Source organism: Limulus polyphemus, unplaced genomic scaffold (genome assembly GCF_000517525.1).
Source record: "Limulus polyphemus unplaced genomic scaffold, Limulus_polyphemus-2.1.2 Scaffold2512, whole genome shotgun sequence".
Lineage (NCBI taxonomy): Eukaryota > Metazoa > Arthropoda > Merostomata > Xiphosura > Limulidae > Limulus > Limulus polyphemus.
In genome coordinates, this window is record NW_013668122.1 from 7,030 (window position 1) to 23,526 (window position 16,497).

General features: G+C 31.4%; 1 protein-coding gene across 3 annotated transcripts in view; it reads left to right on the plus strand.

The window, feature by feature from the left end:
- LOC106467165 (alpha-1,3-mannosyl-glycoprotein 4-beta-N-acetylglucosaminyltransferase C-like) overlaps positions 1 to 11,207 on the plus strand; it is a 13,801-nt gene extending 2,594 nt beyond the window's left edge. For all 3 annotated transcript variants that reach the window (XM_013927486.2, XM_022395297.1, XM_022395298.1), the window contains exons 2-3: positions 8,318 to 8,409; positions 8,996 to 11,207. In XM_013927486.2, the coding sequence (XP_013782940.1) occupies positions 8,318 to 8,409; positions 8,996 to 10,246 (1,343 nt within the window). In that variant the 3' untranslated portion in view covers positions 10,247 to 11,207. The remainder of the gene's footprint in view (positions 1 to 8,317; positions 8,410 to 8,995) is intronic.
- Positions 11,208 to 16,497: the final 5,290 nt, after the last annotated feature.

Consider the following 16,497-nt stretch of genomic DNA (forward strand, 5'->3'; position numbering starts at 1 on the left):
TATTGTGCAAGTTATTCATTGAGCCAGTAAATCACAGAAACCACTCTTACAAAGATTTGACTGTGTATTGAAGTCAGCTATTACATAAAAGCCCAAATAAGTGACCTCAGAATAGTAGAAGCTCAAAAAACTGCAACCTGAGAGTATAAAAAAACTAAACTGACTTTTAAGAAAATCTCAGTTCCACTTATTATAAGCAGACTTAGCAACAATGCTTGATAAATTTGTTAAAATTTGTATACTGTAGTGCAAAACTATAAATTAAACTTATGTTCAGGTAGTGCATTTATATCCAGTATCACTTTCAGTCTTAAAGAGAAATTGATACACAGTTGAATGATAAGTTTCTGACTTACTACAGTTGTACTCAGTGTCTATGAAATCTTTCAGGTCTATTAAAGTAGTGGGTGCATCATAGTAAATGAGACTTTAATTATAGTAGGTGGCCCTATAGCCAAATATTAACAAGGGTAACATCTGATAACCATGCTGATTATGTGTGTGGAAAGTATATGCGGATTACTTGATCCTTAAAAGCATGTCTAACAATGACTTGACATTTCATATAGTGTTGGATGGAGCCCCATCCTGTATGAGGGCTTTTTCATTCAAAACTTTTCTGACACGTTGGAATGATAACATGTTCTAATTAACATTGTTTTCTCCATTTTCCAATTTCACATTCATATTACTTTTATGTTACACAGACATTATTTCCCTGACTAGTAATACTTTGGAAGAACAATTCTAATGTTCAAAGATAAACTGCCAGGAGAAATTTTTAATATTAGAATGGATCGTGACATCTATGCATTTGCTTTTACAGTCACCGGACTACAAATTGCTGTACAGCACTTCCAAATAAGAATTACTTTGTCTTTCTCATTGTCTTATCAACAACCTACAGATCTATTAATGATCAGTTTTCAAGATGTGAATGGTAGAGTAGGTCAACTATCATTATAATAACCCTGTATATAGTATTAGCCGAATGGCAAATTCTGTATTTTCGATAACATAACTGATTATCAGATGCCTGATTTTTATAATTAACCCAAGGTAAGTAATTAACATTGATTTTTAAAAGCAGTCTTGCAAGATCTTACCTGTGATATTCAGGATTCCCATTTATCTTTGAAAATCTGGAAAGTGATAAATATTTATTCCAGGGCCAGAAAACTCATGGAATTTGTAAAAAACACCAAATCTCTTGGAAATTTTTTTCAGAAACCGTGTGTGTTAATTTGAGCCCACTGATGTGTTGTAGCAGGCCTTTAGGTTAAATAGAGAAATATTATCAGAAAATAGCATGTTAGTGCCAATGAGTATCTAAGTGTTAACATTTTCTTTAGGTATGTTGTTTACTGATAACTGCTTTGATGTCCATGATAATCTCTACACCTATTAAACAATTGTGCATCAACTGCAAAATACATCTGTCTCTATGACATATTCAGAGATCAAAATATTACATTTCCGAGGAATTTAATTTTGCTTGAGGAATTTCATCTTTTCAGTTGACTTTCCTAATTGGGAATGCATGGTACATTTGTAATCCTTTACTACGATCAATGAAAGTGAACAGATTGCATGAATTAAATAAAAAAAACAATTTATGAGGAAATGCAACTTTACATGAGGGAATGTAATATGCTTTATAGGTTTCCCTCGACTGAAGGTAATTGTATTTCATTATTTCTGATATTGGTAACCAGTTGGAGTTAGAATTATACCAAGATAGTGAACTATACGTTTTTTTTTCTCAAAATACTGTAAATGCATATTAATCTTTGCAAGAAAATTTATTTAGTAGGTTGTATTAGAACGGTCTGAATTCAAAACATAATGTCTGGATGGCACTGCACATTCAAACTTGAATAGAAACTCGATTTACAGTTCAGAGATTGGATGAAAGAAGTAAAGGATAAACCTCAAAGAGCTTTCTGTACATCCGGCCAAAAATCATTTGATGTTGGTAATATGAGCATTTCAGCACTAAAAAAAACCACATGAAAGGACAACTGCAAGCCAAAGGAAGGTAGACATGGAATAAAATCTTACATGGTAGAAACCCCTAAAACTACAGAACCACCAGGTGAGATCATCAGCCAGTAATGACCAACAGAGTGGAAAGAATCCCACCATATCTGTATCTGAGACCTCTGTGAATAGTTTTGACATCCTCAAAGTAGAAATTCTATGGGAAATAAAAGTGTTAATGTCACATTATTCATTCAGTTCTTGCAAAGGAATGACAGAATTGTTCAGTACTATGTTTCTTGATAGTGCCATTACTCGGAGTTTCCCATGTTCAGTAATAAAATGTGCTTACCCTACTTGCTTTGGCCAAGCACCTTACTCCAAAGACCAATTGATAGACCAAATCAGGATATCAGACTGTTATGTGATTTCATTTGAGTGCCTCAACAAAGTGTCATAAAGTGGACAGATGGATTTGGTGTGTACTACTTGAGATCAGAGTTGTTGGGACATGCAGCAACTGATGATCTTAAGGTCAGATTCAAATAAGGCCTGAAACTTTTTGGCTCAAAACGAATGCTGAAAGTATCGATAGAGGGTGCAAGTGTTAACTGGAAATTCTTAACAGATCTCAAAGAAGATTGTCAGATTGATCCCTCCATGCCAGACCTTATTGACATTGAATGCTGTGACCTTCATGTCATTCATGGCAGTCTTTAATATGGAGCAGAGGTCACTAGTTAGAAGTTTGGACAGGAATTCTGAGTGTTTTGGCAAATTTTTCATAATACTCCTGCAAGAAGAGAGGGCTTTGTAAAATTAATTGGTAGCTCAGTGTCCCCATTGAAGTTCTGTGCTTATTGATGGGTAGAGGACTTGCCAGTAGCAGAGTGTGCATTGGAAGTGTGGAACAATATTTTATTATTCATTAGCAGCTACAAGGTTCACCCTAAAAGTCAGATCCCCATCTCTTCTTCATTCCTAATGGTGAAGAAAGCCAAAGACGATCCACTTTGCATAGCCAAAATACAGTTCTTCTCATCAGTAGCAAGACAATTGTAACCATTCCTGTAAAGGGTTCCAAACGGCTTCCCCAATGGTGCCTTTTCTTGCTGAGGAGCTATAAGCTCTCATCTCCAGTTTGATGCTCATTTCATCAAACAGGACCTCATCACCAAAGCAGATACCACTCTCAAGTTGTTGAATGTAGATGTACAGTACAAGAAATTACATCTGGAATCAAAAGCCATTGATGTGAGATTTTCAGTGAAATAATATTTGAAAGTGGCTCTGAAGGACAAATCTCTGAGTGAACTTTTATATGGAGCATTTGCAGTTATGGTGGTTACAACATCCAAAATTATGAAAAGGTGTTTTTTTCGATATCCAGTCGTCAATAAGTTGAAGTCACTGGACCTTCACTACATGGTTGTTCACCCAAATGACATAGCTACCAAATTTCATGCAATGCTTTAAATCCTACTGAATGCTAAGTGGTGAACTGCCTCACAGTGTGAAGTCATAAGTAGCCAGTTCAAATCATTAATGTGAAAAGTACCAAGAGACAAGTACGAATTCAAGAATTTTGGATCTGGAGTATTAGACTGAGTGGATGTATTCTTTCACGAGATGCTGAGTGATAGACTCCTGCTAACTATCTCTCATGGCCAGGCAGACATAGGACATGGCTTCTCTGTCAACGAGGAGATGCTGGTTGAGAACATGAAAGAAAAGATGTTGCTCAGCATTTGGTGTATGACAGTGTGTCATCTTTGGGTTGTGAAATTAGTCAAATCCTCATCACTAAATTTGTTATGACTAATGTGAGGGCAGGGCATGTGAGGTATAGTTAGTATTTACAGGACAAGAAAAAGATGAAGCACAAGAAAAGCTAACTTGAAGTGGAAGGTAATTCAAGATGAAATCAAATCAACAAGGAAGAAGAAGGAAAGGCTTGTTAGCACTGTAGACATCCTAAAGAAGTAAGCCGATGAGCTCGCCCAAATAGCTGAGAACAAACAAGACCTCACTCTATTAGCCAAGTCGAATTATTTCTGGAAGGCTGTGGCAGAGAAGAACAAGGAAATAGAAGAACTGGATAAGAGTCTAGAGCACCTTCACCAAAAGTACAAGCAAGTTTAGGTGCCTTTGGGATGTGACTCGTATACATGTATGTAATTTAAATATGTTATCAGTACGTGTCTCATATGTGAAGTTCTGGAAACTAAGCTTTACATGGTATCGTTTTGTTATGTAGTGCTATGTGAAAAACTTGTCTTTTATGTGAGAATTATATTGTTATGTGGGTTTTACAGTAAGAACCAGTATTTTGTGTATTTATCTGAAGAATCAGTTATGTTTTGTTAATTAAAAATTATACTTTTGTCAGGTTTTTATGGGAGATATACAGGCTTGTACATTGTATATAATGCTGAAAATTTTGTTTACAAATGAATATAAAAGCACAGGGTAAGTGGTACATGTGTATGTATCTGAATTAGCTTCTGCATTGTGCTGAAAACTTTAGTTTGTCTTATTTTGATGAAATGAAGCTGCAACAACCTTTGTGTTCTATGAATGTTGATATGTATCTTCGACATGTGTCAGTGTTCTATGAAATTGCAGACAGTGTAGTTAGTACTTTAATGATTATGTTTAAAATAAAGTGGGTGGAAAAGATGGCTAGAAGGGTGATGAGAAGGTCATTTGAATAAAAACATGTTTATGTTTAAAATATAGCATGTGGAACAGACAACTAGAAGGGGTGATGAGGATGCTGATTGAATAAAAAACAAACTTGTAATTATTTTAAATGTTAACAAACTTTAAAGCATGTAAGGTATTTTATTGTAATAAATGTATAAAATATAGTTTTTTACACCGAGTTAATTCTATAAATTTCAATATATATATATATATATAACCAAATCACCAATAAGGTTCACCTGTAGATACAAATAAAACACTGGAATAACAGACTATTCTATTTTTTTATTTATTTCTTTAACCAGTTTCATGGTTTCAAAGGTCACTCTTCAGGATATACTTTTACTGAAAATCTATAACAATAACATTCAAATACTCTTTTTCAGCTAAACATAAATTAATTAAATATGTATATTTTCAAAATGTACAAACAATACACTCCGTGTCTGAATTAAGTATATTAAAAATGCTCAAAAATAAATAAAATTAAAGTTTATGTGATATACTTTCCTTTTAAATTAAAATATTTTTTTCTAATTATAGTTTTTCTTGCTATTATAGGAATGCAATTTATTTATTCCATAATTTCATACATTGTACTTACTTTATTTTTCTGTGGGGCCTGGCATGGCCAGGTGGTTAAGGCACTCGACTCGCAATCCCCATCCCACCAAACATGCTCGCCCTTTCAGCCGTGGGGGCGTTATAATGTGACAGTCAATCCCACTATTCGTTGGTAAAAGAGTAGCCCAAGAGTTGGCGGTGGGTGGTGATAACTAGCTGCCTTCCCTCTAGTCTTACACTGCTAAATTAGGGACGGCTAGCGCAGATAGCCCTCGTGTAGCTTTGCACGAAATTCAAAAACAAAACAATTTTTCTGTAAGTCTTGGTAACACTTTTCATGGGTTCATAATTCCTACTGTCTTTACCCAACCAGTTACTTTTGTCCTCTCAATTCTATCTATTTAAAGTAATACCAAAATAATTTAACAAAAATTAAAAAAAAAGTCTTTTATGGTCTACATTACATGGAAAACATAAAAATGTTTTTTTAGAATTTTTAAATTATCTGTTTTACTAATACAGTATTCACCCCAATTTACACATTTTAAAAGGTATATTATGTTCTTAGAATTGCAATTAAATGAATTGTTAATGAAAAACAAAATTTCTTTATTATTGTTCTTTATTGTTTTGGTAGTTCTCATGTAACCTTAATTATATAAACACAGTTCTTTCTTTCACAACTGAGAATACCTTCAATTGTCCCTTTTTGGGCATGTAATGTAAAACATAAAAGATTGTTTTTCAAAAACACATACTTTTTTGGCACCATATTAAATAGGCAAGAATAAGAGGGCAGAAATAACTGGTTGTGTAAAGTCAGTAGGAATTGTGAAAACTACTATTAAGACTTAAAGAAAAGACAAAGTAAGTAAAAGGTATGAAATTATGTAATAAATTGCATTTCTATAATATTGGGAGAAAGTATAATTAGAATAAAATTTTAATTTAAAAATAAAATATCGGATAAACTTTAACTAATTTATTTATTTTTGAGCATATGTAATATACTGAATTTATATATGGAAAGTATTATATGTTTGTACATTTTGAAAATATACATATTTAATTAATTTATGTTTAGTTTAAAAACAGTATTTGAATGTTTTTGTTATAGATTTTCAGTAAAAGTATATCCTGAAGAGTGACTTTTGAAGCCATGAAACCGGTCAAAGAAATTGATAAAGGAGAGAAAAAAAATAGAATATTCTGTTCATTGTCAGTACTCACTCTTATAACTATTATTGTTATTTGTCACTGTAGTAAACACTACAGATAGACACGTATGGAACATTTCAACCCAAAATGTCGATTTTACTTGTAAAGATACATTTGTAAGGAGGAACTAATGAAACTGTATGTTATAAGCATTGTTTTTGGTCATTTTTAAGTAAGAAAAAAGAATCTTGTTGTTATTTAGAAGTCTATACTATCACCTTTTTCTTATTATTTAGTTACTAATTATTATATCCTATTACTAGAAATTATTAATTAGTTTATATCTTAGGATATTCAATTGCCACAACATTACGATCAATATTAGAAAAAAAGAAGATAATATTGGTGAAATTTGCTTTCCAACAGAAATATTATGTTTTGGAACCCATTATAATATATGTAAAAGTAAACAGGAAAAGAATTTAGTTATGCTTGTTCATAAAACAAAGTTTTCAGTTGTGTCTTTAACTTTAATAAAGAAATAATATATAGAATTCTAGAATTGCTTTACTGAAATATTGAACTAAAGAGCAAAAAGACTATGGTAAACTTGTGTGAAACAGAAAAGGCATCATTAGGTTAGAATGTGCAGTTTTGTTTTGCTTCCTTCAGAAAAACTATATTTAGCTGATTTCTGTGTTTAAGTTGATTATTGGTGTAGAGGAGACATAAATGTGCTGAATGGCTTATTTTTCATGTGGTTTAATAATTAGAACTTGATGTATTTATCATCTCAAAAGTCATTTAAATCTTCCCATTTTCCTGTCTGAAACTAAACATGTTTATTTGAACATTTCTTACTGTACTTGGATATCACATTTGCTTATAATTATCTATCATTCTAAGTTTTACATTGAATTTCACTGAAACTGCTTGTATAAGTAACATAATTACTGTTAGATGGTGGCCATAAGTTTTCAAACATATAAATTGTAATTAAAAAATAATTGAACGATTCATTTCAGGCATCTTTTTTATTATTATTTTTAATCTTTCCATTTTTTATATTGTAATAAAATTTAAGTCTCCAAAGAATAGTGAATGGCACACAAAGAAGCTGAAGGATTCTGTCATGTTTTTACTAGAGGCATCTTTTTTATTATTATTTTTAATCTTTCCATATATTGTAATAAAATTTAAGTCTCCAAAGAATAGTGAATGGCACACAAAGAAGCTGAAGGATTCTGTCATGTTTTTACTAGAGCCTAGAAGTAGAGGTAGCATAATTCAGGTTTTAAGAATTGTTATAGCCTTAGATAAACTTTCTGTGAGTGTTGAATTTGAGTGTTAGATTGATAAGCTTCAGTATAAGAATCTAAATGATAAGAATGATAAATTTAAGCCTTGAAAGTCCAAATCTATCATTTTTCTTATGTAAAAGTAATACTTTCTTGAACTTGTGAAATGATCCATGTAAGGACGTCGTGTGTGCTTTTGATAGAAATATGTTTAAAGGTTTTATATATGTATATATATGTTTGGAAAAAAAAAGAACTATAAGTAACTGAGGTTGTTGGTTGTTTGGACAGTTAAGTGATGTCTGTGGTAGAGTGATTGACTTCTTACTTTATTTTTTAAGTTATGAAGCACCAAATAATAGTTTTTAATCAGATTCTTAAATTTTTCCCATAATTTCTTGTTAGTATGAAGATACAGTTGACTTTTACTTTCTAATGTACAAAGAAAAGTTTTGGAGAAAACTTTGGTATGTTGTGGTTTTTATATTAAAATATCAGATTTATTTTAGGAGTTTGGTATGTGACACTTTTTTGAAAAGAAAATATTTTAATATGACATGAAAAGGTTGTTTATAGTGATAATAATATAAAAAAATGTATATATTTTTTAGTTCCACAGATGCTCCCTTCTAGTTCCATAAATGGTAGTTGTGAATCAATGATACGTGAAACTGTTAGGATTTGCTCCAGTGAAGGTACTCAGGTAGGGTGTACAACTGAATACATGCATCGTACATAACATCAAACAGTCGTATATATGCTGAAGTATGTGTTTAATTTAAGATTGAAATATTTGTGTGTTAAAGTTACTACTTGGAAATATTAATGTGTAACATTTACATAAATTATGCTTCTTACCTACCTAATTTTTTACGTACTTATGGTTTCTAATTTTGGTAAATTTGCTTGGGTATAAGAGATGAATAAAGGAATTTATATACTTTTAATGAAAAAAAATTCATGATCCAAAAATGAGGAATATTACATATGTAATTGTAATAAAAACATTTAGAAAATAAACTGCAACTTAGATTTTTCACAGAAGAAAAACTGTTTCTCAATATGTGATTGTAAAAACCATTTGTAGTCTAGTTTTTGAAATAATTTCTTTGAAAGGTGTGCATATTATTCCCTATATTTTGTAGAATATGTAATAATAATAAAGATGTACAATTTTTTGTAGTAGTGATGTTTTTAAAAAATATACTTCAAAAGTGAATGAAAAATGCTAATTCCTAAAACTCTGATTCTATTCATTGTAACATGCTTTTTTATTTTAATTTATGTAGACTTTAAAACCAAAGTACATCCCAAAAGTTATTCCAGTAGGACTTCCAGTGCATCACCTACTTACTGCTGTTCAAAATGCCAAAATTGTAGGAAGAGATGAACCACAAAAGAAGTTCTTGACTATAGGTATCCCCAGTGTGGCTCGAAAAAAAGGAAATTATATAAGCTCCACATTAAATTCTCTCATAAATCGATCTACTGCTGAAGAACAAAGACAAATAACAGTTGTAGTGCTATTGGCTGATTCTGATTCGAGTGTCCGAATGTATCGAGCCAAATGGTTATCAAGTCAGTACAAAAAGTACATAGATTCAGGGTTTTTACATATTATTGAAACTGTGCCAGATATTTATCCATCTTTTGAAAACTTACGCCATACCTTTAATGATCCTGACTCACGTGTCAGATGGCGTGCTAAGCAAGTTGTTGATTTTGCATTTTCATTGAGTTATGGAATGACCCTGTCTGAATATTACCTAATTTTAGAGGATGATGTAGAGTGTGCTCCTCATTATGTAAAGGCCATTCAAGAATTCATAAAGATACAAAAGAAAGATTGGGTTTCTTTGTCATTTACAGGCTTTCTTATTATTGGAAGACTCTTAAAATCTTCAGATTTAGAGAGGCTTGTAAGTTTTTTGATGCTTTTTTATTCTGAAAAACCAGTGGACTTGTTGATTTTACAGTACATTGATCTTATGGTGCCAAGTAGAACTGTTATTACTCGTCGTGTTCCAAGTCTCTTCCAGCATGTTGGAATACATTCTTCTCTTGATGGGAAAGTTCAGAAACTAAAGGATAAGAAATATTCTGCATCAATCCGAAAATATCAAGTTGTAAATCCAGAGGCAGATTTAGTTACTTCAATGAAGACGTATGAAACTTACTATCCTGAAATGGCATATGGATTATCATATGGGTATTTCTGGGCTATGGCTCCAAAGGCCAATGATACTTTAGACATAATTTTTCATGAACCTCAGAATGTTACCAAAATATACATCATGTCTGGTTCTAATGATCATGTCAATGATATTCTAGTCAATGGTGTTCTACAGGTTAGTCCACATTTTATTAATTTAGTTTCAGATTACAAAGCAGAGTGTGAAAACTTTGTGCCTGTTGCAGGTTTTGAAAAAGGAATTGTAAATGTTACTCTAAGTAACTTCCTTACTCAGTGTGTAAGGATCAAAGTTACCATGACCCAGAAAAATTGGCTAGTCATTTCAGAAATTGCAATTTTTAAATAGAGTACATAAATTTTAAACCTGAATCCTTTTTAATGACATAGGTTATCACTAAAAATTACTTCTTGATTCTGAAATGAATGCAAGGTTGAAATTTTATTTTGCTGTAATTTGTTCATCATGTACTACACTTTTATAAGTGACATAATTTCCTAAATTGTATACTTTGTAGATTTATCTTATATGACACTTGATTGTATGCACTTGCTAGTACAGACAAAAAATTGTAATATTTTGTATGTTGTTTGCACCCTGTGAAAGATTTAGGCCTAGGAAGGAAGATTTAGATTATATATATATATATATTCTCATTCCCTTAAGTGTGATATGCCTTAGCATGATCTATTACTAATTGTAAGTATGCATGATGTGGAAGTATGTGCAGTTTTATTTGTGTTGTAGTACTGTATCATTGGAAATATGCAATTTTTGCATACATTGGTGCTAGTTAGGTGATATTGGTGTATTAGGAAGTATAACTGAAACAATCTTTTTACTATATGAAGTTGGTTTCTAAGTTTTATGAAATGGCAATATATGATCTTCAGTGTAAGTTTTCTATTGAATTGTTTTCATACTGAAATAATACAACATGTATCAGCAACATATAAAATGTTTTACATATTTAATGCCGCTAATTAAGGTTTTTGTAAGTTGAAAACATTCAGATCAAGTTAAAAAGTGAATATTAGAATTGAATGTAATATTGGTTTCCATTGAATACAATAAAAATGTGCAGAAGAGCTATCATTACAGTAATATTTGATCTCAAAGTTTTAAAGTTTTCTTTAAGCAAGTGTATTATATCTTAAAATTATAGTTTATATAACAATATGGTGCTGCTATTTTAAAGTACCATATGCTTTTTTTTCCTGACTTGATTTGTAGACATGATGCAAAAAATTTATTTATATATTTAATAGTTATTAGTTATTCAGTTCCATTTTAACTGATCTAAAATACATTTCTGTAATTTTTTTTCCATCATTGCTAGGTCATTATATCTAATTATTTTATACAAATAATCATATTTTAATTGAAAAATGATCTTGTTACTCACTTAAACAATCTGTGCACAATACAGTAATTTAAAGTTTCTTCTAATCATTTCTTTTCCAAGTTCATAGTTTCAAAATGATGTGCCAAATATGTCTTTATTTGTAAAACATTAGAAACCTTACAAAAACATTGGTATTATTACTTTACAATATTTTTACTGTAGCTCTTACACTTTAATTAATATTTAGTCATGGAAATATGAAGCCTACTTTCTTTTAAGCATGTTTTATGTTAACCATGTTACAGCATAAAGATACACTCGTAAAAAAATATTTTCAACTAATACTAGTGCTATGAAAATCTTTAAAAGAATCTGAAACCAGCTGTGAAATAAATGTTAAAAAATTTAGTCCTCATTTTACTAATACATGTAGTATGTATGAAATATACATTATAACCAAGAAAATTTATAATACTGAAGCGAAATTGTTTGTTAAATTACTGTTGTAGACAGAAGAGAATACCATTTTCAGTGAAGCATTGTTCAAGCACAACAAATTATTATTGAATTGAGAATACAAGGTAATCCCAAAAAATTGAAATTATGGGCTTATTTTTGATAAAATTCTTTCTTTTAAATGTGTTCACCGGTTTTTTTATTGTGATGTTCATGACTGACAAAGTTGAGCTTAGGTACTTCTGTTAAGTATACCCTGTATAGAACTGAGTGTTTTAATTGATTCATCAATAAAATTATTACCTATGAGTGTTACATGCTTAAAATGAGGGGAAAAAGTCAATCCATGTAAAACACACACATTTTTGGGTTTTGTAATCAGACAAATGTATAGAATTTTATGAGTGTTACACTTCACTACAAAATGGTATCTAGTATTTATCTTTTATTCTATTGCACTGACTTTAGTCAATGTCTAAGAAAACAAATAGTAATTGATAAATTAATAATAACAGTATCCCTTAATCAGTTATTATTAATATGCACATTTTCATTCATGCTTTCTTATAACCACAAAACACATTCACATGAAGGTCTCAGTTCAATGTATTTTACTATCATAGAAGCCTATACAGTCTTCACTATTTCATATTTCAGTCTGAATAATACTCACTCTTATTCAGTGAAATACTATAATAATAAGGCCATAATTTCATTGTATATGTCACTGGTTAGGCCACATTTGGAGTATTGTGTTCAGTCTTGGGCTCCTTACATTAGAAAGGACATTGAATTGTTAGACAGGGTTAATTAGAGTGATGTTTAGGATGGAAAGATTGTCATATGAGGCAAAGTTTTAAGATCTCTGAACTTATTTTCTCTTTGAAAAAAGAAGAATTAGAGGGGATTTGATTGAAGTATTTAAGATAGCGTTGGTACTTTATCTTTTTTTTTGTATTTAATGGTGTGAATGGTAAGACAAGGGGACAAATATAAATTAGCTTTATTTTAATAACATGATGGTTGACCTTTGGAACAGGTTGCCCTCAGATATGGTAAATATGTTTAATTTAAGGAAAAGCTTGATAAACATTTGATTGACAAGGGCTGGGTATAAGTTTTCTAGTGTTTAATTTAGTGGATAGGATGGCCTAAATGGAAAAGGTCTCATTTTGTCCTTTAATGTTATTTAAATCATTAGATTTTACTACAAAACGGTTTCTAGTATTTATCTTCCAATCTATTATGCTGGTGCATTTGGTTGAAGGTGATGCTTTTCCACCTGCTGGCAGAAAAACAAAACTGAAGTTTTCTTACTTTACAGTAACTTAAATAAGGAAACTAAGTTTACTTAAACTTCTTTTTAGTGGGCTATTTTTAAGACTGAAGTGTGGGAGTGTATTGTTTGCAGTACCATTTTACATCTACTGTGCCACATGAGCTGCAATTATATTGATTTGTATCACATAAACTGATCAATTTACCAAAATAAGGATTAAAATTATTAATATCACAACAATAATCATCTTATTGAAATTAGTATTCCAATAATTGATTAATTGAAGTTACAATTGAATGGATCATCACGAATATAATCAACTAATCAAAATTAGGGTTTTTGAGTATTCCATTATCCAATTATTTGAAATATTGCTATTATGTTTGCTGTTAAGTGCAAATTACATAATGGAGAGGGGGTGCTTCATGATTTGAAGGTCCTTGGTTCAATTACCATTGCCACTAAACAAAGCTATCTGCCACTGTCACTTAGTGTGAACTGCTGATGATAGGGAAGGCAACTTTTCTGCAGTCTCCACCACCAACTCTGTAGCTACTTAAGTGTTAAATAAAGTGTGAATTTACTGGGTTTTTCTTTACATTATGCTATGTTTCCAATTTATAATTGCATACCTGTATTATTTATTGTTGTATAAGCAGGTGCAGATCTAGGGAATCTGGACCCTTTCCATTTTTTTCAAACATTAAAATTTTATTTTTTAAGGTTGTATAAGCAGGTGCACTTCCAAGGGAGGGCACTATGGGGGCAGACTCCATACCCCCACCCATTTTTTTAAAGACAAAAATTCTTATTTAATGTTGTATAAGTAGGTTCAGATCTGGGAGTTTCATACCCTTACCAATTTTTTTTAGGAATTAATAAAGAACAACCAGATGTCCTTACACTAACATATAGTATCCAAAAGAAACATTAGATATAAATGTTTTTATCTGATTGTGCTATTAATTACTATGAAAGCATTTTGAGGTTTTCTTAGCTCACTACAGCTAGAGTCTAAAGTAATCCAGTTAAGGCTTCCTGATTATTTCTGTGCTAATATAATAATATAAGTGTCAATTAATGGCTACTGTGGTAAATTTTCATGCATTGTTTTTTCCCAGGTGCTCTAATAATATGTCTGGACTTTAAATATTAGTTTTCATCAGAGTTATTATTGCTTAAAGCTTATTTATTCTCTAACGACCCCTTTCAGGGTATGAGAGTACATTAACATGCAAAAAATGAAATTTACAAAAAACATTTATGGTGACTAGTCTTGACACTGTTATAATAACATTTATATAACAGGATAACATTTTTGTAAATTGAGTTTTTTTGACATACTTAAGTTACAACTTCTAGTAGTTTGAATAACAGATACAACAGAATTATTTTTTTGCTCTAAATTTTTGCAAGATGACACTTAGAAATTTGGAAAGTTTTTTTCATTTTACTTGAATCCTTACACTTAACGACACTTTTTAAATTTAACACATGAGCATAGTTTTTGGTTTTAAAACCTAAGAATGCATTTCTGTCCTCAATAAAATAAGGACAATCAAGTAAATAATGGAATTCATCAGGTACATCATTTTGAATACACAAATTACATAATCATTCCTCATGATTAACAATTGAAAATCTATTATTTTTGATTGGGAAAAAAATTATTCCTACAATTTAATTAAACTATATCTATCTTTGTAATCCAGTTAGAATAGATCATTTTGAATTGTAAATTTTTCTTTAAACATTCTGTATTCAACACATTGACTATTTTGGTACAGTCTTTCCATTCTTGTACGTTTATATCATTACAAGCAAGAGTACCCATCCCCAATGATGGGAAAAGTTTAAGTTAATCTATCAATTTAAGTTATTTCATGGACTTTAAAAAAAGTTAATTGTGTTGCACTCTTGATTTCACTTGGAGCCAAAGTCCTGACCTACTTGTACTGCCCACTGAAATGGTGGTGCAACATTGGGTAGCCAAGATTGGATTTGTCTAAAAAGCTAATTTTAAATTGTGTGTTACTCCATGAAAATCTGTATTAAATCTACTTTAATCTGTTTTGATTTTAAAGATTACTGGAAGGGAAAATAAAGTGACTGACTATATTGCATCAAGAAAAGTGAAATGAAAATACAAACAAATTTTGCCCAATCCCCAGTCAGTCACTGCCCTCATTTACTGTACCTAACTGGTTACTTAAAGATATTTTAATGATTGTTATCCAGCTGGAACTTTAAATGCTTACATGGAAAATTTTATTAAAGCTTTCTGTTGACAATGTTTGATTCTTTACTGAGTGATGAAATGTTTAGATCTCATTTTTGTTTTCATGTGCACACTTTGGTTTTGTGCTGTTATTTTCTTTGATTTTCAGTGTTACAGACTTTTGGCTGGCAGCTTTGTTGTCTTTCTGGATAATTGTCATTTCCATTTGTGCAGCACATAAATTCAAAAGTGTGCACTTTAAAACTAAATGAGATGGCAAGAATTTTACTTTTTTATCTTAAGCCAAGCTTTGTCAACTTCAGCTTTCTAATGTGCTATTGCAGGATTTCTGGGAAAATGACATTTTTTGTTCTACCATTTGGAGTCAATATTGTTAAAGCTTTTGAAGTTCCAACTCAAGAAAGTGCAACATAATGTTGGGCATAAGTGAAAGGAGCATTTACGAGTTAACACCAACTCCTTTGAATGATTGTCCTTGAGACTTGTTGATTGTTATGCTAAAACAAAGTTTGATGGGAAATTGCAATCTCTTCAGAGTGAACGGGAAAGGAGAATCAGAAAGACTAAGTGGAATTTGTGGAATAAATACCTCATGTCCACGGTATAGGCCAGTTGAAACTTTTGCAAAGATGATGTTTTTGCACAGCTTTGTCAACATGCATCTAGTGCCATAGCATGTCCTTGGTGGATCCATGGACCTCAGAATCGTGATTGGAAACCCAACCTTTAATTTCAAGATGTGAGAGGGCAGGCCAAGTATCTTGAGGAAGTTCAGAATTCAGTTTTGTAGATTGTTTGCTGTTGCACTAAGCAGTTTTGATGTCTCTGCTCAGCAGTGCCTTCAAAATTTTCTTTGTCATCCACTAGGACTGTGTCATTTGATTTGTTAGTGACCTCCTTGCCAGGAAACTCTGAGATCAGTGAATGATTGATGGCAGTAGACATCTCATTAAGTGAAGCTAACATAGTTTATAGTTCTTTCTGCCAGCTATGCAGGGTTGTTTGCATGTTCTTTCAAGTTAGGATAGATTTTCTCTTTCATTTCGACAACTGTTTGGACCACTTTGTCAACTCCTTCAGGGATTGGAATCTCATCATAGTAGTTGCTTTCTGCTATCTTTGGAATATGCCCATTACCTACTTTTAGAAACAGTTTTGAGAATTCACCTGCATCTTGCTCTCCTAGTTAGATCACTCTCAGATTTGTGTTCAAGTGATGGACTTCAATGTGCTTCCAGAGGTAAGACTTTTGAGAAACTAATCAACAATGTTTCCTCACT